Below are 22,726 nucleotides of genomic sequence, written 5' to 3'. Positions count from 1 at the left end.
AAGTAGTAAAATTCGAAAGTATCAAAAAAATGATAGTAAAGATTGCATTAGCACTAACAAACGGAAATTATTACCCGGTGAAGTAACGGTACAGTGAATAGAGATCGAATGTATGGACATAGGTGATATGTCAGAAGTATGTAGATATTGTTTTGAAAACTTTATAATTCAAAATCTCCCAATAAAAGAACACTTATTTCAGAGTTTTTGAGTATTTTTAGGTAAACATAACTTCAACATCCCTAGAATTTGCAAAATTACAAACAAAATAAAACAAAACACTACTGAAATCTCCAAAAACCTTTGTACTTGTGGTAAGATGTTGTCGGAACTGTGCCTGTTACACTTGAACTTCAGCCTTCAAGTTTAAATTGATCAGCGCAGCTGCCGAGTGGAAACATTTGCAGCTTGCCCTGGTGAGGAATATTTCTGTACTGTCTCAAAAGAAAAATAAGACGTAATCAAAACACACTTGGATCATAACCAGGAAGTCAAGATGTACTTACCAAGTAAAAAAAGACAACTAGCGTCGTAATGACAAAGTCACAAAATGAAAACAAACAGTAAACATACATGGTATAAAATACATTTCAAAACGGTAAACAGAAGCTCAAAAAATAAAAGAACTACTTAAAAAAATAGTCCTGGGAGTGTAGAAAAATTAAAGACTGAAACCAATTGACCACAATTTCTGTAGACTGTGGACACCTTTTTGTCTTACTGTACGTATGTGTAGTAGTACCAGAAGTAGGGCCGTCAGGAAAACAGAGTACAGTACCATAAAATTCTGAATGTCCAACTAGAACACATTGCTCTTCTTCAGTGCCTGGATGAACATCACTACACGAGAAGCAGACACCTAAAATGTATAAGAAGACACAAAAAAAAAAAATAAATGACACAAAAAGTGATCTGGGAACTGTCTGTTTAAATTGTGGTCATTGTAATCTCAGGGGTCCCGAAAGCCCAGGTACAAAATACTTTCAAAAGTTGCCCACTAGTGAGGGAGAAAACACCATCAAAACCCAGACTAGAAACCCAAAGGGGCCAAGACAAATCTTAATAAAATAAAAATGTTTATTTTCAAAAGACTCTGAAATGCACAAAGTTCTGTTAAACAAAAAAGATTTGCCTGAGTAGAGAACAAAGTCCCAATTGTAACAGCCAGAAATCCCAGTTATAAAATGGAACAGAGGTTCAAAAATATCAGTAAACCCAGTTCCGATCCAAAATCAATAGGCGAGGTCGAAAACAGAGCAGAAAATCACAAGCGATAGCAACAGCACAGAAACGCAAGAAAACACTCCACTGCCAGCGCGTTCAATGACCTGCTGGGAACTGTGGGAGGCCCTCCCTTAAATTGACTAGAGGGCTGTTCCTGGCAGTGATTGGCCAGTGGCCCCGCCCCTTGGGGAGCCACCCACAAAACACAAGGGACCTTACCTAGGCCACGCCCCTTTCCCAACACACACACACAGAAAAAGGTACAGGATAAACAAAAGAAACATTAATACAAATAAATACTACAAAATGAAACAATACAAACATAAAACACAACTGTGAACACCGGCTGGGGGAAAATGCGGGCTGAAACATGACAGTAGTAACCACAGCTGTAACACACCCCAAGTTCAACATGAGGGACAGTGCAGCTGCCAAAAGGTCCCCGTGAGTAGCAGGATGTTTTCTTCTTCCTTCTGTTTTTCCTTCTCCTTCTGGAGTCGATTCTTACTACTCTTCCCAGACATAACACAACTGATCTTGATGTTGTCCTACCTCTGTTAGAATCTGGTGTTTAATTTTTTTATGTAAATTTCTAGACTATTTTATTGATATATATACACCCATCTTGGGGGATTTCTGCCCAATAAATTCATTTTTAACATTTGTTTGTTCCTGCCGATAACATTTTTTTTAATCATTATATCACATCACCATTTTGTATTCTTATGGTGCCATCATTTTCTACACTTTAGTGTGATGGATACCATGAAGATATACCCAGAAGGAATTGGGATTCTTTAAGTCAATATTGGGTAAATTTGTGAGGGTTAGCAGTTCTCTAGTGGTTACATTCTTTTGTATTTTGGGTTTAACGACTTTGCTTTTTGATTAATGTTGTGGGTTTGCCAAAAGATATTCTTGACTTCCTTGTTTTGACTGCGTCCATCTCCTGGGCCTGTCGCTTTAAAATCTCAGACGTGAGTCAGAATAGCCTCCTGTTTTATATCCGCTGGGTGTTGTGGCCTCCCTGTAAAGAGCAACAACTTTGAATGACATGAATGGGTACAATAATGGTTCATATAAATGTTTTAGCCTTAGAATTGTATTTCATGCTGTCATTTAATCACTTTGTCATTCTGGATCTTTTTCTTTAGTCTGCGAGTAGAACAAAGTGGGGTATGCCGTCACTTCCATCAGGGAGTGAAGACTACATATTTTGGCTTAAAGAGTACGGGAGAAAGAACAACAGAGTTGTCAGATTTGTGAGAAGGTATGTAGATATTCACCTCGAACAAGTCTAATTTGTACGTCATTTCATTTACCTAAAGCACAGTACAATGCAGAGTGACACCTTGGCACAGCAGTTAGCCTTAAATTCAATTCCTGGCTGACTCAGTGTCTGAATGCAGCTTGCTAGCCTTGCCCTCGTCCTTGTAAGTGTTCTCCCATATTATAGAGTTTATTTGCAAAGCTAAACTGGCCTGGTGTGTCGTGATCTGCGGGAGTCCCAAAAGCACAGTTGCCATAAACACTTCCAATGTGGCCCACGACTAGAAACCCAAAGGTGCCGAGACGAGTCTTTATAAAATAAAAGGTTTATTTTAACACAGGCTGTGCAAGCCCCAACGCTCCAAAGAGCACAAAGGAATTGCCTGAAAGGCAAGGTAATACACAGCAAACAAAGTCCCAATACGGAATCCAGAAGCGTGGTCAAAAACAGAGCAGAGCGTCAAGAAATCAACAATCACATTCCCAAAACGAAATCCAAAGACAAATTTGAAAAATAAAGCACAGGGTCAAAAATCCAGAAAACAGTAGCAATAGCACTAGTGTGTTCAATGAACTGCAAGGAATCATGGGGAGGCCCACCCTTAAATAGGATGGAAGACCGTTCCTAGTAGTGATGGGCTGGTGACCCGCCCCTGGTGGGACCACCCTCAAAGCACAAGGGACAAGGACAAATGAACAGAAAGAAAAATGTACATAATAAATAAAATAAACCTTAATACAAATAAATGGCATAAAATCACAAGAAACGAGCAAGAAACACAACTTTGAACACCAACCAGGGGGAATATGCTGGCTGAACCGTGACATGGTGTGAGCAAGTGTGTGTGTGTGTGTGTGTGTGCAGGAGTGTGCTCTGTGATGAACTGGAGTCCTGAGCAGGTGCTCTCCATACCTTGCATCCAGTGATGTTGAAATGGGTGCATCCAAAAAGTGAAGTTTTGTGCAACCTTCGGCTTTATAAAATGGATGAATGGATACATTTCAAATATGCTTAACTTGGATTCTGGTTGTAAATGTAACGCTCGTATGTGTCTTTCTATACAGGGGTGTATATCTCTTTGGATTTTGTGCTTTTTTGTTTTGGGATTAGTAGTTTATATTGCTATCACAAGCAGAGAAATAGTCCCTTATTGTGACCGTGCGCGTGCCTCTTCTCAGTTGGGAGCCTCTTGAACCAGACACTGTCGATAGTCTTGATCGAGATGAGCTGTACAAATGAGGACACCACATGAAGCAAGGGGAAGGTGCAAAAGAGTTCAGTGCTTTTATTAAAACCAATCAACCAAAAGGTGTTCAGAAAGAAAGTGAAATGCTCAAAATTCATAAATAAATAATTAAGTGTTAAGTGGAGGTTAAAATAATCCCAATAAATAAATCAATACATTAAAACAAGATTAAAAAAAAAAAAACACTGGCAGAAAACAGTCCTTTTTTAAAAAGCCCAGTGCATTCCTCTATTAACTGGTGGCTACTCTGCTTGTCCTGTACGGGCCTTGCAGCAGAGGAGTCACCGTAACAGCAGACGCAGCTGACATTCCTTCAGGTCCAGTAGCCTGCCATCCCATGGCTATGGAAAGGCTCCCTTGCCGGACCAAGACTTGGTCCTCCACAGCCAGGGCGCTCATGCTGAAGCTCTCCTACCAGGCCTCCTCGACCCCTGCTGCCTTACCGGTCTTATATGGCGAGTTTCTCCTTTAACACACATTTCTCTGGCTCCCCAAGTTGCTCAGCCAGAGTGATTACTCCTTCAGCCCCAGGCATCAGGCTCTCATTTCCCAGCTTGCCTGCCTTCTCTCACTCATGCCTGCTCTCCTCAGCTCGCTCACACCGACTGCTTCCGCCTCCTGCCCACCCCTCTTTCTTTCTTTCTTTCTTTCTTTCTTTCTTTCTTTCTTTCTTTCTTTCTTTCTTTCTTTCTTTCTTTCTTTCTTTCTTTCTTTCTTTCTTTCTTTCTTTCTTTCTTTCTTGATCCCCTGCTCTTGCACTCGCAGTTCCCATTTTTAAAATGGGGGTGTGGTATAGCTGTGTCGATTAGCAGCTCGCAGTGCCAATTAGGGTCACGGATGACCACATCGTGCCCAGGAACCACTCTCACCACGCTACCACACCCTCTCTTAACCAAGACGCTAGTTCAGCGATTATTTATTTATCAGTCGCGGACTTCACTTTACCACACTTACAGTTAGGTCCATTAATATTTGGACAGAGACAACTTTTTCTAATTTTGGTTCTGTACATTACCACAATGAATTTGAAATGAAACAACTCAGATGCAGTTGAAGTGCAGACTTTCAGCTTTAATTCAGTGGGGTGAACAAAACGATTGCATAAAAATGTGAGGCAACTAAAGCATTTTTTTAACACAATCCCTTCATTTCAGGGGCTCAAAAGTAATTGGACAATTGACTCAAAAGCTATTTCATGGCCAGGTGTGGGCAAGTCTGCCATTATGTCATTATAAATTAAGCAGATAAAAGGCCTGGAGTTGATTTGAGGTGTGGTGCTTGCATGTGGAAGATTTTGCTGTGAACAGACAACATGCGGTCAAAGGAGCTCTCCATGCAGGTGAAAGAAGCCATCCTTAAACTGCGAAAACAGAAAAAACCCATCCGAGAAATTGCTAAAATATTACGAGTAACAAAATCTACAGTTTGGTACATCCTGAGAAAGAAAGCAAGCAATGGTGAACTCAGCAACGCAAAAAGACCTGGACGTCCACGGAAGACAACAGTGGTGGATGATCGCAGAATCATTTCCATGGTGAAGAGAAACCCCTTCACAACAGCCAACCAAGTGAACAACACTCTCCAGGGGGTAGGCATATCGATATCCAAGTCTACCATAAAGAGAAGACTGCATGAAAGTAAATACAGAGGGTGCACTGCAAGGAGCAAGCCACTCATAAGCCTCAAGAATAGAAAGACTAGATTGGACTTTGCTAAAGAACATCTAAAAAAAGCCAACACAGTTCTGGAAAAACATTCTTTGGACAGATGAAACCAAGATCAACCTCTACCAGAATAATGGCAAGAAAAAAGTATGGAGAAGGCGTGGAACAGCTCATTATCCAAAGCACACCACATCATCTGTAAACCATGGTGGAGGCAGTGTGATGGCTTGGGCGTGCATGGCTGCTGGTGGCACTGGGACACTAGTGTTTATTGATGATGTGACACTGGACAGAAGCAGCCGAATTAATTCTGAGGTGTTCAGAGACATACTGTCTGCTCAAATCCAGCTAAATGCAGTCAAATTGATTGGGCGGCGTTTCATGATACAGATGGACAATGACCCAAAACATACAGCCAAAGCAACCCAGGAGTTTATTAAAGCAAAGAAGTGGAAAATTCTTGAATGGCCAAGTCAGTCACCTGATCCTAACCCAATCGTGCATGCATTTCACTTGTTGAAGACTAAACTTCAGACAGAAAGGCCCACAAACAAACAGCAACTGAAAGCTGCTGCAGTAAAGGCCTGGCAGAGCATTAAAAAGGAGGAAACCCAGCATCTGGTGATGTCCATGAGTTCAAGACTTCAGGCTGTCATTGCCAGCAAAGGGTTTTCAACCAAGTATTAGAAATGAACATTTTATTTCCAGTTATTTTATTTGTCCAATTACTTTTGAGCCCCTGAAATGAAGGGATTGTGTTAAAAAAATGCTTTAGTTGCCTCACATTTTTATGCAATCGTTTTGTTCACCCCACTGAATTAAAGCTGAAAGTCTGCACTTCAACTGCATCTGAGTTGTTTCATTTAAAATTCATTGTGGTAATGTTCAGAACCAAAATTAGAAAAAAGTTGTCTCTGTCCAAATATTTATGGACCTAACTGTAGGTGGTGCACACTAGAGAGTTTTGGTAATTCAATAAAGAAGTGTGAGTAGTCGGATACTCTGCGTCATTATGGAAAAAGTCAGTGTCGGTGTGTGTTTGTCAAATTAGTAGCACGCAACATAACACTGGGAGTGCAGTGTGTTTTCTTGTGTTTCTGTGCTTTTGCTATTGCTTTGTGATTTTCTGGATTTTGAACCCTTGCTCAGTTTTTGACCTCACAACTGGATTTTGTATTGGGACTGCGTTATTTGATATTTTTTGATCCTCGGCTTTGTTTCGACCACCACCTTTGGATTCTGTTTTGGGACTTGTTTGCTATTTCTGCCTTCACTCTTTAGGCTTCTCCTTTGTGCTGTTTGGAGCTTCAGGGCTTGTAAAGCTTTTTGCTAAAATAAAACGTTTATTTCAATAAAGATCTGCCTCGGCCCTTTGGGTATCTAATTGTTTTCCCCCTCTAATGGGCCACTTTCGAAAGTGCTTTGTGCTTTCGGGACTCCAGTATTTCATGACGCTTATAGCACCTGAAGTCACTTCCACAGTGGACGGGCATCAACCAAGAATTGTGTTATTTTGCTGCCTTAGATTTCCTTTACTTGAGATTTGTTTAATGGCCATTTTGTCCATTTAAGTCTTGGATCTTTCAAGTTTTTGGTTTTTGGATTAAGAAATTGGTTTTTGGCTTTTTTTACTTGTATTTTAAGGGTAATCAGTTTTGGCTTTTGCTTTTCATTTGTTTCTTAGTATTTTGAGTCTACGTTTTAGATTTTTAGATTGCAGACAATAAGAGTATTTGATTCTTTTTTTTCTTTGTATTTTATTGATTTTATTGTAATCATTCCATACAAATAGATCAATTTTTACAAAAAATGGGATTGAAAACAAATCAACCCCCACCCCTGAGAAAGAGAGCATGGCCAACGGAGTAAAACTTAAAGCTAGTAAAAATAAATAAATTGAAGAGTTTAATAGGCGGATAAAGATAAATGGAGAAGAAAAAGAAATGGGAAGAGAATGTGCTTCCTCAGTGCTTTAAGAGCTTATTCTAAAATATTACTGATTAGATCCTGCCAGGTTTGGATAAAGTTCTGCACAGATCCTCTAAGTGAGAATATGATTTTTTCCAATTTCAAATAATATAAAACATCTGTTACCCACTGACTTAAAAGAGGTGAGTTAGGATTCTTCCAGTTTAGCAAAATAAGTCTGTGTGCCAATAGTGTAGTGAAGGCGATCACAGTTTGTTTGTCTTTCTCCACTTTAAGCCCATCTGGAAGAAGACCAAACACAGCTGTTAGTGGATTAGGAGGGATTGGGACACCAAGGCTGTCTGAAAGACACTTAAAAATTTTTGTCCAGAATGATGTTAATTTGGTGCAGGCCCAAAACAAGAGTATTTGATGCTATGTATAATTAAAGCAAACAAGTTTAACAGGCTCCATTGAACATTTAGGCCCTAAAGAACAACAAACACAAGTATACCTCTGGCCACTTCCACAAAAGTGGTGACACCAGTGATTTCCAATTAAGAGTCACTGGATGAACTAAAGTAGGCATCCGTCCATCTCAGAACATGATGGCCAGTCTCTCTTAGTGCTGCTGAGTACAACATCTGGAGTGGCTCAGCAATCTGATCCTTGCATGGCGGTCCCTTCTGCAGGTACTGCATACAAGGTTGCATTTTGAAACTGGAGCCTGAGTTTGTTGTCTCTGCCTCCTGCGTTGTCTTCTGTCCTCTAGCTGCTGATTGCATCTTTCTTTGCCTCTCTTGATGGCTTCTTGACCGACCCAGTGCCAGCCACTTCAGTTGCCTGTGAGCTGTTCCCAATTCTCTGGGTCAATACCTTTCATCTTTAGGTCACGCTTACAGATGTCTTTATACTGCAGTGCTGGGCAGCCCACTGGACGATGTCCTCTGGCCAGCTTGCCATACATGACACCCTTGGGAATGCAACCTTCTGGCATTCGATGTACATGTCGTCTCTGGCTAAGGAGAAGATGCAAGCTCAGTCAGTCAGCTTGCTCCAGTATGGCAGTGTTGGTTACTTTGTCTTGCCATGTGATGTGATGTGTCTACAAAAAATACATGAACTAGGTTATAGAAATAACCCGTGGACACCACAGCTTTCTCATTTGGTTGCCTGTAAAGCAACAGGGTTCCACATGCTAGGGAACTAACTGCTTGAGCAATAAAGAAACCATATTATGAAACAACATAAAGATGGGAGAAGCTACAAGAACATTGGTAGGCCCCAGAAAATAAGCCAAAACACAGTTACAGCAGTGTTTAGGAGATATAAGACAAGCCACACTACCAATAAACAGAAGGAGAAAGAGATCTTCCTTCAATAAAGATGCTAAACACAATTCACAATTTACATAAATTTGCATTGAGAAACAGATTGGCAGGTGTGTCCGACTTGACACAAGGATTATCTGTGGATACTGATGTTTCAGTGACTGCTCAGACAGTGCAAATAAGATGGCATGAAGTCAGCCTACACTGACCACCTCCAAGAGGAAAAGCACTGCTGACAAAAGAGCAGAACACTGCAAGATTAAACTTTGCCCATGTTTCTGAACAAAAAGCGTGAAAACAAGCCTGATGAACATCATCTGCCTATTCTTTGGTCAGGTGAAATGAAAATAAATTTGTTTGGTTCAGGAGGGGTTCATCATATTTGGCCTGAACCCAGCCAGGACTTTGACTGTGACTGCATAGTGCCGGTTGTGAGACTTAGAGTTTGCTTGTTTGAGGGGAGATGACATTAATAGATGCCACAATAAATGGAAGTTTGCATACCCTGTACTATAACAAATAATTGACTCCAGCGCATGACAGAGTTTTGGGGAATAGTCCTGTATAATGTCCAGTGGACAGATCAAAATTAAATTTGGGTCAAAATGAAATTTGAAATAAAGCTCAAAATAAACATTCAAATCAGGTTCAGGTACAGGGGGGTATTTATACAAAAAGAAGATGGCTACAGGAAATGAGATAACAGGAAATGATGTCATCACGGCAGGCCCGGAAGTGACGCCTTCAATGCAGGGACGGAAGTGGAAAGGTGGATTGTGTAACGGAGTTAAGTGCAGTTATTTGTCGTCTTTGTTTCTGGAGGAAGAGAAAGAGAGGCTTTAGTACCCATCAACACCCTTTCATCTCGCGAGCCTTTACTCACCTTAGGGCGTGCTGGCTGCCTCCTAAACGCACGTGCGTGACAACCCACATACTCTATAAAAAGATGACTGTGAGTCAGTCCTAAGAAGCTGGACACCATTTTCCACCACACTGTAAACATCATGCAAGAGTTTTTAACAAAGAAAAAAGTGAAAACTATGACCTGGCCAAGCTTGTCCCCTGATTTGAATCCACATTTGTGGTATTTTAAAGTGGAAGGTAGAGCAACAAAACCTTTCCAGGAAAGAGAAGCTGAGAAGAACCAACTGTACAGAATGGCAGAGCATCTCTTCACAGATTTCTGTTAGACTGATCACATCCATGCCAAGGAGGAGTAATTATGTTATGAAAAATGAAGGTGGGCATGCAAAATATTAAAAAAATAAAAATAAACAAAAGAATGGACTCTCCTTCCGAGAGCCGATTGGTTCTTACGTATAGACCTTTCCTTACTGCCTCATTAGTCACTTCTTTCAGGTTTTCAATGCATTGCCTTAATTCCTCTTGGATTTTGTCTAAACAAATAAATGTTTGTAATTGCTTAACATTTTAGTGATAATGGCCAAGAGTGTATTCTTTTACGTATGCTCTCTCTATAAAAGTCTCTTCATTATAACATAATTGATTGTCAGGAGAGCTCAGAAGAATTAAGCAAAACGTAAACACAATAAAACATGGCTTAGGTTTAGGTTTATTTGTCATATATAGGTTAACACAGGGTCAACATACAATGAAATGTGTATGACGAGAAAAACAAGTCACTCAGTCTAGATCCAATAAAGCTAAAAAATAATTAAAAAAAAATACAAATTAAAAATAAAAAAAATTACAAGTTAAAAATAGACAAGCCATATAAAATAAAATGTGTACATTTTAAAAGAAGTTATAGAGCAATATGAGTTGAATGAGCAGCAAGTACAAATGACAGTTATTGCACAGATAATGTTTTATAAGTACAGATGCATATTCCATAAAGTGCAGATGCATGTTCCAGTCAGTATTCAGAGTGTGTGCAGGTACAGTTTGTGTGTGAGTAGTGCAATGTAGATGTAATGTACAGTAAGTGTATGTAAGTGTTCAGGTGTTGATGTTGAGGAGTCGAATGGCCTGGTGGTAAAAACTGTTCTTAAGTCTTGTAGTCCGAGCAGCAAGACCCCTGTATCGTCTGCCAGACGGTAACAAGGAGAACAGCTGGTGTGATGGTGGTCCTTTATGATGCTGCTTGTCTTACGCAAGCACCGATGGAGGTAAATGTCTTCAATGGCAGGGAGACTCTTGCCCGTGATGTGCTCTGCTGCCTTCACCACTCTCTGTAGTGATTTCCAGCTGTTGGCAGAGCAGCTCCCATACAAGACGGTAATGCAGCCCGTCAGCAGACTCTTGACCACACTCCTGTAAACGTTTGAGGTGATGTTGGCATTCATGGCAAACTTTCTCAGCCTCCTCAGGAAGTAGAGCCGCTGGCGAGCTTTCTTAACCACAGTGTCTATGTGAAGGGTCCATGAGAGATCCTCGGTGATGTTTACTACAAAGAACTTGAAGCAGTTAACCCTTTCAACTTCTACGCCGCTGATGTAGATGGCCTGGTGTTCTCTGCCTTGCCTTGAGTCCACGATCATCTCCTTGGTTTTGCTGACGTTAAGAGACAAGTTGTTATCCAGACACCAATTACTCAATGCCAGCACCTCCTCTCTGTAGGCCGTCTCATTGTTGTCAGTGATAAGGCCTATGATGGTTGTGTTGTCTGCAAACTTGATGATGGTGTTTGTGCCGTGTTTTACAATGGTGACATATAATGATTAAGCACTTGCAATAAAGCAGGACTAGTTCTTATACTTATTACTTTGCTTTTTTTAATGGTTTTTTTTTGTCAGGTGGACTTCCCAGTACATAACTAGTAACCAGGAATTTGATTATGCTGTAGCTGAAATAAAAAAAGAAGCAAAACACAAGGCAGCAAAGATGGCATACGAGGAACTCATTAAAAACGGCCATGCACAGGTAATGAGAGACATTTGGACAGTGCAAACATCAAACATTTCTGTTACTTTGGATTTGTAATGAAATAATACTGTGAGAACAGTGGTGTCTTGTTTAATCCAGTTGTCATTAGGCAGGGATAGCTGTGTAAATGCCTGTATTTGCAAAAATAACCCATTTAATAAAGTAGTTAGCCACCTAATACAGCATTTCATCTGCAAAAGAGACTAAAATGTAGAACTTAATTCAAGCACACTTTCCGTGAATAAGGTTAAAGGCTTTTAAAAGGCAGCCTATAATAATATGGCTACGCCAGTTATTTGCTCCTGGAGTCCACTGAGTTTGCAGAAATGGTTAAACATGTACTTCAGTCCATCTCAGCTGCCACACTGTTGAGTAAGTAACTCAGTTTTATGCCTTTTTATTAGTGATTAAAGACAAAACAACTGCTTATGCTCCACACAAAGACTTGGCAGTTGAATTATTTTTTCTAATCCTAGTGAATAGTGTACTGAAGATAAAATAAAACTTTTGAAAGACGCACCCAAAAGAAAGTTATTGTCTTAAGCTGGGTGGCGCAGTGGGTAGCGCTGTTGCCTCACAGTTAGGAGACCTGGGTTCTCACCATGTCTGTATGGGTTTCCTCTGGGTACTCTGGTTTCCTCCCACAATCCAAAGACATGCAGATCAGGTGCATTGGTGATTCTAAATTGTCCCTAGTGTGTGCTTGGTGTGTACGCCCTGGGGTGGGCTGGCACCCTGCTGGGGTTTGTTTCCTGTCTTGTGCCCTGTGTTGGCTGGGATTGGCTCCAGCAGACTCCCTTGACCCTGTAGTTAGGATATAGCGGGTTGGATAATGGATGGATGGATGTCTTAAGCTAAAATTGTTCAATGCAAAAGACCATGATGGATAGAGGGTCGCTTTGGTGCTTTGCTGATAACTGATAATGTTGGAGAAATGCAGAATCAATACAGATAACGGCAATGTGAAGTTGTTTTTCAGTGTAATATAAATACTGACAGTAACATTTCAGGCTTTATTTACTCATTCCGCCTTACCAGATCCCCTAAATACCAGCCTGCCTACAGTTTCTTATTTCATTTGCACAAATAACTAGTACAAACTTTCAAGGGTCTTTTTGCGGTGTTCCAGACTATTAAGCTACAGCCTCTTGTAAATGCCACAAGTAAATTCACCTTTTAGTGAGAGGCACCATATTGCAGGATGGACAGGTTGGGGCCTACCAACTCACAGACTGCTTGTTGATCTGCAGACTCTAAACTAGTGACAAATCGACTTATCCTTGTGCTGTTCTCATACATTTCAAAAGGAATTATTGGACTTAAATAGAAAGAATTATACTTTTTATATAATGATGACAGCATTCAAGCTGATCTTGGTTTTAGGAATTGATATTTCATGAGTTAAGCCAATATGTCGGTACTGTAAAAATTGCTTTAATTAATAGTGGAGAAGAAAGGCAGCAGCCAAATGAGTCTGGTGGGTCAAAAGTGACACTGAGTTAATGTAGGACACTAATGTTCTTTATAACGATGTATAGAGAGATAGAGAGGTTGTTAGCACACAGTGATACAGCGCATTGCCGTACCCACCACATGACAAACCACCCGAGGATCCCAAATTAGGACCCAAGTGCAGCCGTGCAGTGGGTGACACCTCAGCAAACGATGTACAGAGCAGAAAGAAAACAAACATATTTGCAATGTTTTATTTGTTGATATTTCTGTATATATATCCATAAAGCAATAAGATGTCTGTCCTTCCAGCATCTGTGCCCTTGTCCGGGCCACAGGGTGCGAATGTCAATGGTTGGTGTTGGATAATAATCCACGTGGCATACATCTGGGTGTCACATGGTCCAGCATTCAAAACAGGGTCGGAATGTCCAATGAAAAAAATGCAACAAGATGTACAAAGAAAGAGGGATGTAAAGCATATATGGTGAGAAAAGGATCATAAATGCATCATGTAGTCGAAACAGAAGGACTTACCTTTGTACCATTAAAACAGGGGTTATGGCAATGCCAGTCTGTTTATAAAACCTTGTACACTTTATCATCCATTCATCCATATTCCAACCCGCTGAATCTGAACACAGGGTCACGGGGGTCTGCTGGAGCCAATCCCAGCCAACACAGGGCACAAGGCAGGAACCAATCCCGGGCAGAGTGCCAACCCACCGCAGACACTTTATTATTTTACTCAAATTCAGACTTAGATTACCACACATATAGAAAAAGTGCATTTTAATTGCAATCCACATGCTTTCTAGCTATCTCTTTCTATATAAGATAATAATACACAGTACAGTATTACTATACATAGTATAATAGCTAATATAATATCTTCTTTTTTTCAGTTTTCAGAATCACATAACGGGTCTTTCTCATTTTCTACATGCACAAGGTAAGAACAATTTTCAATGAAATTGGTTGGTAATTTAAATAAAATCATAATATTTTTTCGCAAATAAAAAAATGTTTTCTATTAAATGAAAATGTAGACCCTTTTCTCTTGTTTATTTAAGAAGGACACTTTCTAAAGTTTGTGATGCTGACTTAAAATATTACAAAGAGCCATCGCTGATGCAGAAAATGACCTCCAGGATTGGCAAGCTGTGCCCCTCGGACAGAGTTTAGGCCATAGTCTCAGCTGGGCCTTAGCTTGGGAGATGAGTACGGGTAAAGACTCGCTGTGAGTTTGAAGAGGCAGAGAGAGAGATAAAGTGATTCATGTGTTCACTCTGACTGCCCTGATTTAAATGGATGGCAGCAATGACAGCAAGCTGCATCACTTCGAGTACAATATGAGAAAGAAATCTTTAATTCTGTGGGTCAGATGGGAAAACTATATAAAGGAAAATGTAAGAAGCTTCTGCATCAGTCTCTGTTGGGGATATCATCAACAGTTCTCTCCTTGAAGACCAAGGTTTTGACTGACAGTTTAGGTTAATATGTCCTTTTAAAAGCTCCAGATTAATTTGTTTATAAAGGGAGGGCAGGCTTCACATACTCTGGGCATTTCCACTCTGGCTGTTGCAGCACTTTATAGGCACACTTACCAAGAGCATGTCAGCCCATACTTGTGAGAACAGCTTACATTTATTCAAGAATTGACTCAAAAAGCTATGCTGGCCTGTGTCAACTACAATGTGTTGCATAATTGTAGGGATTCAAAATAAACAGGCAGGATCCATGTAATCGTGTGTTTGTCCAGTTTAGAGGGACAATGAGCAAGACTAACATATTTAACTAGTGTTAGACATGGCATGTTATGGGACAACAACAACAACATTTATTTCTGTAGCACATTTTCATACAAACAATGCAGCTCAAAGTGCTTTACATGATGAAGAAAGAGAAAAAAGACAAAATAAATAAGAATTAATATAAGGGAACACTAATTAACATAGAATAAAAGTAAGGTCCGATGGCCAGGGAGGACAGAAAAAACAAAAAAAAAACTCCAGACGGCTGGAGAAAAAAATAAAATCTGCAGGGGTCAAAGGCCATGAGACCACCCAGCCCCCTCTAGGCATTCTACCTCACATAAATGACCTCAATCAGTATTCAGGGTTCACATGGAAGAATTTGATAATGATGGTTATGTGGACCTCTGGCCTTTAATCCATCAATGGAGGGACATCACGGTGCTTTGATCAGGTGGTGGTGGAGCAGAAAACCGGAAAAAGAACAGAAGATAGAGTAGGGGTTTGTACGGATTTTGAATATGAATACCATGAATAATAATGATAATTAATTGAATATACAGAGCATCAGGATTTAACTAAGGTGAAGTTATGAGAAAGCCATGTTAAAATAATGAGTTTTTAGCAGTTTTTTTAAAGTGCTCCACCATATCAGCCTGGCGAATTCCTATTGGCAGGCTATTCCAGATTTTAGGTGCATAGCAGCAGAAGGCCGCCTCACCACTTCTTTTAAGTTTAGCATTCGAAAAATAAGCAGACACTCATTTGAAGATCTAAGGTTATGATTTGGAGTGTAAGGTGAAAGACATTCTGAAATATAAGATAAAACATAAGCAGGATTTTAAAGTCAATTCTAAATGACACAGGTAACCAGTGTAGTGACATCAGAACTGGAGAAATGTGCTCAGATTTTCTTTTCCTAGTTAAGATTCTAGCAGCTGCATTCTGCACTCGTTGCAATCAATTGATGTCTTCTTTGGGTAGTCTTGAGAGGAGTGCATTACAGTAATCTAGTCGACTGAAAACAAAAGCGCAAATTAATTTCTCAGCATCTTGAAATGTTAAGAGGTCTAACTTTTGCTATATTTCTTAAGTAGAAAAATGATATCCTAGTAATCTGATTAATATGTGATTTAAAATTCAGGTCAGAGTCAATAGTTACCCCTAAATTCTTTATCTTCGTCTTGACTTTTAATCCTAATACATCAAGTTTTTTTCTAATACCCTCATTATATCCATTATTGCCAACCACTAAAATTTCTGTTTTCTCTTTATTTAGTTTGAGAAAAATACTATTCATCCATTTAGAAACACAAGTAAGACATTGTGTCAGTGAACCTAGAGAGTCTGGGTCATCAGGTGCTATTGATAAATACAGCTGTGTGTCATCAGCATAGCTGTGGTAGTTTATGTTATGCCCCGAGATAATCTGACCTAACGGAAGCACGTAAATCGAAAAGAGCAGCGGACCCAGGATAGAGCCTTGTGGAACACCATATAGAATATCATGTGTCTCTGAAGTATAATTACCACAACTAACAAAGAAGGGACACCAGAAATGATACCACATCAAAGACTCTGATGGTGGTTTGCCAACAATAGTGAAACTGGGGTATTACAAATGGGAACACATTTAAACTCTTTCGCTCTGTATTTTATTCCTGATCCTTGCAACAATTCCTGTAAAGAACTCAGTCTCAGTTTTCCTTCCTGCATACACTTTCCTTATTTCCATTGGTGTTACCTACTACTTGATAGTCATTACTTAGCTGAAATAATTCACTTCCTTGATAATAACATACAGTACTTAATACAGTCAGTCAGTCAGTCTGTTATTCCGCTCATAGTAGTACATTTTTTGCTCATTATTACCCCATCAAAATAAGCCAAGTCATTTTATTTTGACATTAAGTCACTTTAATATCTGTCCCTTTGATATTATGTGCCACCTTTCACTTTGGTAGTAGTATTATTTGCACAATTCTCACTGCACTGGCATTATTGTATGTAGTGTACTGTGATGACATTATTACTTCAATGTTTGTATTTAACTTGGTAGAATTAATTCTTGTGTACTGGTACTTGAATTTCCCTCGGGGTCAATAATCTATCTATCTATCTATCTACAGTGGTGTGAAAAACTATTTGCCCCCTTCCTGATTTCTTATTCTTTTGCATGTTTGTCACACAAAATGTTTCTGATCATCAAACACATTTAACCATTAGTCAAATATAACACAAGTAAACACAAAATGCAGTTTGTAAATGGTGGTTTTTATTATTTAGGGAGAAAAAAAAATCCAAACCTACATGGCTCTGTGTGAAAAAGTAATTGCCCCCTGAACCTAATAACTGGTTGGGCCACCCTTAGCAGCAATAACTGCAATCAAGCGTTTGCGATAACTTGCAATGAGTCTTTTACAGCGCTCTGGAGGAATTTTGGCCCACTCATCTTTGCAAAATTGTTGTAATTCAGCTTTATTTGAGGGTTTTCTAGCATGAACCGCCTTTTTAAGGTCATGCCATAGCATCTCAATTGGATTCAGGTCAGGACTTTGACTAGGCCACTCCAAAGTCTTCATTTTGTTTTTCTTCAGCCATTCAGAGGTGGATTTGCTGGTGTGTTTTGGGTCATTGTTCTGTTGCATCACCCAAGATCGCTTCAGCTTGAGTTGACGAACAGATGGCCGGACATTCTCCTTCAGGATTTTTTGGTAGACAGTAGAATTCATGGTTCCATCTATCACAGCAAGCCTTCCAGGTCCTGAAGCAGCAAAACAACCCCAGACCATCACACTACCACCACCATATTTTACTGTTGGTATGATGTTCTTTTTCTGAAATGCTGTGTTCCTTTTACGCCAGATGTAACGGGACATTTGCCTTCCAAAAAGTTCAACTTTTGTCTCATCAGTCCACAAGGTATTTTCCCAAAAGTCTTGGCAATCATTGAGATGTTTCTTAGCAAAATTGAGACGAGCCCTAATGTTCTTTTTGCTTAACAGTGGTTTGCGTCTTGGAAATCTGCCATGCAGGCCGTTTTTGCCCAGTCTCTTTCTTATGGTGGAGGCGTGAACACTGACCTTAATTGAGGCAAGTGAGGCCTGCAGTTCTTTAGACGTTGTCCTGGGGTCTTTTGTGACCTCTCGGATGAGTCGTCTCTGCGCTCTTGGGGTAATTTTGGTCGGCCGGCCACTCCTGGGAAGGTTCACCACTGTTCCATGTTTTTTCCATTTGTGGATAATGGCTCTCACTGTGGTTCGCTGGAGTCCCAAAGCTTTAGAAATGGCTTTATAACCTTTACCAGACAGATAGATCTCAATTACTTCTGTTCTCATTTGTTCCTGAATTTCTTTGGATCTTGGCATGATGTCTAGCTTTTGAGGTGCTTTTGGTCTACTTCTCTGTGTCAGGCAGCTCCTATTTAAGTGATTTCTTGATTGAAACAGGTGTGGCAGTAATCAGGCCTGGGGGTGGCTACGGAAATTGAACTCAGGTGTGATACACCACAGTTAGGTTATTTTTTAACAAAGGGGCAATTACTTTTTCACACAGGGCCATGTAGGTTTGGATTTTTTTTCTCCCTAAATAATAAACACCATCATTTAAAAACTGCATTTTTTGTTTACTTGTGTTATATTTGACTAATGGTTAAATGTGTTTGATGATCAGAAACATTTTGTGTGACAAACATGCAAAAGAATAAGAAATCAGGAAGGGGGCAAATAGTTTTTCACACCACTGTATCTATCTATCTATCTATCTATCTATCTATCTATCTATCTATCTATCTATCTATCTATCTATCTATCTATCTATCTATCTATCTATCTATCTATCTAGGATCTTGGGCCATCAAGTCTTGCTGTTAAACCTTTAATTAATGTTCTTTTAACCTTCAGTATGAAGAACAAATGCTTTACAAATAAAAGTGAGTATAAGGACAATCATTAATGTGTTAAATGTTTTAACTGTTCATTTCTAATTGTATTTGTTTTCAAGCTCTGAACAAGAAGCACAGAGTTCGAACTCTGGGGACAGTGATGACTCCATTGTGTTCAAGGACAGCAGTCCCCGGCCTGAAGCTTCTGCCGCCACTTCGCCTTCACTGGTATGGAGCTCACTTCTTTAAAATATGTTTTATTGATGCCTACTAGCAGAGAGCAAGTCTTCCTGAATTGTGAAAAAACAGATGAAGTACGCTGAGGAAGACTATTGGTCTTTACAATAATTACTACAATAATAATCATTGAAGATGAGACCAGTTAAATCTTAGGCAAAGCTGCATTGGTACACGCGTGTTTTACTCACTTCTGCATCAGGTCCTCCAAGGTGAACATCTGCCTTTATGTTACAACAATGCTGTTGAATAAAGTACTACAGCCATATCTGTGTTTCTGTTGGGCGAGCAGAAGTGCAGCTTTCCCCCTTTGGAAGGAGAGATGAGGAAGCTTTTAACAAATCAGGGAATCCTGTAAATCTTTCCTGCATAATGGCAACGTCAACAATGTCTGCTGTTAGCAGAGCTGAACTGTATGCTCATTATAATGTAATTAATGACTTTAAGAGTGGTACAGTGACTCAGCGTGTAGCGCTTGTAGCTTACATCTCCAGAGTTCTCTGATAGCAGCTCTGAATCAACACTTTATAAAAGAAAGTGGGTGTCGGGTGATGGTGCTCCACCAAGGGCTAATGCCTGCTTTGTCTTTGTGATTTTAATGGCACATTGGAATGGGATTCAGCATTTTCAGTAGTTTGTGAATAACTGTTTTATTGCTGGGGGGTCACTTATTTTGTACAGAATTACAATATAGAAGTCTAACTTACATTTTTGTATTTTAAGGATGGAACAGTGAGTGGAACTATCAATGGAGAAACCAGGGCTCCAGTTGTTCCAGAGCTTAAAGAGTGAGTATTTACAAGTCCACGGATTTTATCATTGCTTTAACGTTTTGCGTGTTATCCACAGAATGTTGACAGCTCCATTATACATTTAGGTGTACCTATAAACAGAACACTGTTAACTGTGATTGTTCAGAGATTATGTTGTTTTTTTGCTGATTCCATTATGAGTTTAGATACGTCTGTGGTCCTTCTTTGATGTATTTTCAATTATGTATGTTTTCTAGTTATGCAAGATTAGATTTATACAGTATATGCTTGATACTTACTCTAGCAAAAGTAGTTACTGAACACAATACTAAAATCTTTGAAAACAAGAAAAATACTAAGTGCCATCTTGTTTTTATTATTGAAACATTCTTGTTGTATTATTGTTTAGCACAGGTAAAATAAAATAAATAAAGGCACTGATCAAAAAAAGGTGTCAGGGGGATCAGTCCAGTGATTAGCGTCACTGCCCTGCAGAGCCAGGAGGCTGACTTTGCATTTTGCGGAGGTCACATGTTCTCCCCATAGTGCAGTGCGTTATTTTTTTCCCTCATGTGCTTTTCATCCCACATGCCAAAGAGGTGCAGGATAGATTTATTGCAAAATAGCTCTGAGAGTGGCAGGCCACCTTTCATGTTTGAATTGAACAATATCTATTGCAATAAATACAGCCATTTACAAATCCATGATGCACTTGTGCATAAAATAGCTGCTTCCTAATCAAAGAGCGTTTTACTTACTACAGTGGTGTGAAAACCTATTTGCCCCCTTCCTGATTTCTTATTCTTTTGCATGTTTGTCACACAAAATGTTTCTGATCATCAAACACATTTAACCATTAGTCAAATATAACACAAGTAAACACAAAATGCAGTTTTTAAATGATGGTTTTTATTATTTAGGGAGAAAAAAAATCCAAACCTACATGGCCCTGTGTGAAAAAGTAATTGCCCCCTTGTTAAAAAATAACCTAACTGTGGTGTATCACACCTGAGTTCAATTTCCGTAGCCACCCCCAGGCCTGATTACTGCCACACCTGTTTCAATCAAGAAATCACTTAAATAGGAGCTGTCTGACACAGAGAAGTAGACCAAAAGCACCTCAAAAGCTAGACATCATGCCAAGATCCAAAGAAATTCAGGAACAAATGAGAACAGAAGTAATTGAGATCTATCAGTCTGGTAAAGGTTATAAAGCCATTTCTAAAGCTTTGGGACTCCAGCAAACCACAGTGAGAGCCATTATCCACAAATGGCAAAAACATGGAACAGTGGTGAACCTTCCTAGGAGTGGCCGGCTGACCAAAATTACCCCAAGAGCGCAGAGACGACTCATCCGAGAGGTCACAAAAGACCCCAGGACAACGTCTAAAGAACTGCAGGCCTCACTTGCCTCAATTAAGGTCAGTGTTCACGACTCCACCATAAGAAAGAGACTGGGCAAAAACGGCCTGCATGGCAGATTTCCAAGACGCAAACCACTGTTAAGCAAAAAGAACATTAGGGCTCGTCTCAATTTTGCTAAGAAAAATCTCAATGATTGCCAAGACTTTTGGGAAAATACCTTGTGGACTGATGAGTCAAAAGTTGAACTTTTTGGAAGGCAAATGTCCCGTTACATCTGGCGTAAAAGGAACACAGCATTTCAGAAAAAGAACATCATACCAACAGTAAAATATGGTGGTGGTAGTGTGATGGTCTGGGGTTGTTTTGCTGCTTCAGGACCTGGAAGGCTTGCTGTGATAGATGGAACCATGAATTCTACTGTCTACCAAAAAATCCTGAAGGAGAATGTCCGGCCATCTGTTCGTCAACTCAAGCTGAAGCGATCTTGGGTGCTGCAACAGGACAATGACCCAAAACACACCAGCAAATCCACCTCTGAATGGCTGAAGAAAAACAAAATGAAGACTTTGGAGTGGCCTAGTCAAAGTCCTGACCTGAATCCAATTGAGATGCTATGGCATGACCTTAAAAAGGCGGTTCATGCTAGAAACCCTCAAATAAAGCTGAATTACAACAATTTTGCAAAGATGAGTGGGCCAAAATTCCTCCAGAGCGCTGTAAAAGACTCATTGCAAGTTATCGCAAACGCTTGATTGCAGTTATTGCTGCTAAGGGTGGCCCAACCAGTTATTAGGTTCAGGGGGGCAATTACTTTTTCACACAGGGCCATGTAGGTTTGGATTTTTTTTTCGCCCTAAATAATAAAAACCACCATTTACAAACTGCATTTTGTGTTTACTTGTGTTATATTTGACTAATGGTTAAATGTGTTTGATGATCAGAAACATTTTGTGTGACAAACATGCAAAAGAATAAGAAATCAGGAAGGGGGCAAATAGTTTTTCACACCACTGTATATTTCACATGGACAACTCAGTTCTTTCTTTTTTTTTCTTCAGTTTAAGCAAACATCACTAAATGAGGACATTATAACTGTATACAGAGTTTTGTAAAATGTACTTTATTGAGCAGACCTTTAGTAGCTATTGGAGAAGCACACATGCTGATCCTTTACCAAGGAGCCCCAAGCAGCCAACCATCTCTGATGAATCAGATTCTTGCATTAGTTACAAGAATCCATAATAAAATGTGGTCATTTTGAAGGCAACTGCCAAAGCAACCTGATGAACCCCAACCCCTGAGGAGAAATGTGGGCAACGGAAAATGGGAGGCATGTGCAGAAGTTAATGCAGTTCAGTTCAAAGGTGGAAAATGTCCAAAGCTGCTGCAGTACATGCAACTAAACTTTCTCTTTAGGTTGGGAGCAAGAGGTGAGTTTTCTAGTTTCATCTTTCATCACATGTGAGTGGGCACAGAAGAGCTCACTTACTACAACCAAACATTACCATTAATGCTGGAGCAGTTCTGAATGCATCTTCAGCCCATACCAGGGTTACTTCAGGGGGTCACATCAGGAACCACTTCTGTAACTAGAAATGCTTTTCGAAAGTACTATAACCATACTTGTAGCTTCTTGTGGTGGCCTCAGATGCTCCTGCACCTCTGAATGCTAATTCACCATTAAAGTACAATTCTCTCAGTTATTTGAGCCCTATACATTCCCTATAGAAACAGTGTGTGTCATCCAAGTGTTT

General features: G+C 39.8%; 1 protein-coding gene across 1 annotated transcript in view; it reads left to right on the top strand.

The window, feature by feature from the left end:
- Positions 1 to 22,726, top strand: part of LOC114642200 (interferon-induced, double-stranded RNA-activated protein kinase-like) — a 55,719-nt gene that overhangs the window by 19,651 nt on the left and 13,342 nt on the right. The window contains exons 5-9 of the mRNA XM_051919241.1: positions 2,379 to 2,494; positions 11,400 to 11,526; positions 13,887 to 13,933; positions 18,738 to 18,846; positions 19,579 to 19,643. Coding sequence (XP_051775201.1) covers positions 2,379 to 2,494; positions 11,400 to 11,526; positions 13,887 to 13,933; positions 18,738 to 18,846; positions 19,579 to 19,643 — 464 coding nt within the window. The remainder of the gene's footprint in view (positions 1 to 2,378; positions 2,495 to 11,399; positions 11,527 to 13,886; positions 13,934 to 18,737; positions 18,847 to 19,578; positions 19,644 to 22,726) is intronic.

Source organism: Erpetoichthys calabaricus, chromosome 15 (genome assembly GCF_900747795.2).
Source record: "Erpetoichthys calabaricus chromosome 15, fErpCal1.3, whole genome shotgun sequence".
Classification (NCBI taxonomy): domain Eukaryota; kingdom Metazoa; phylum Chordata; class Cladistia; order Polypteriformes; family Polypteridae; genus Erpetoichthys; species Erpetoichthys calabaricus.
Note: the sequence above shows the minus strand (reverse complement) of the source record. Positions and strands in the feature narration are given on the sequence as shown.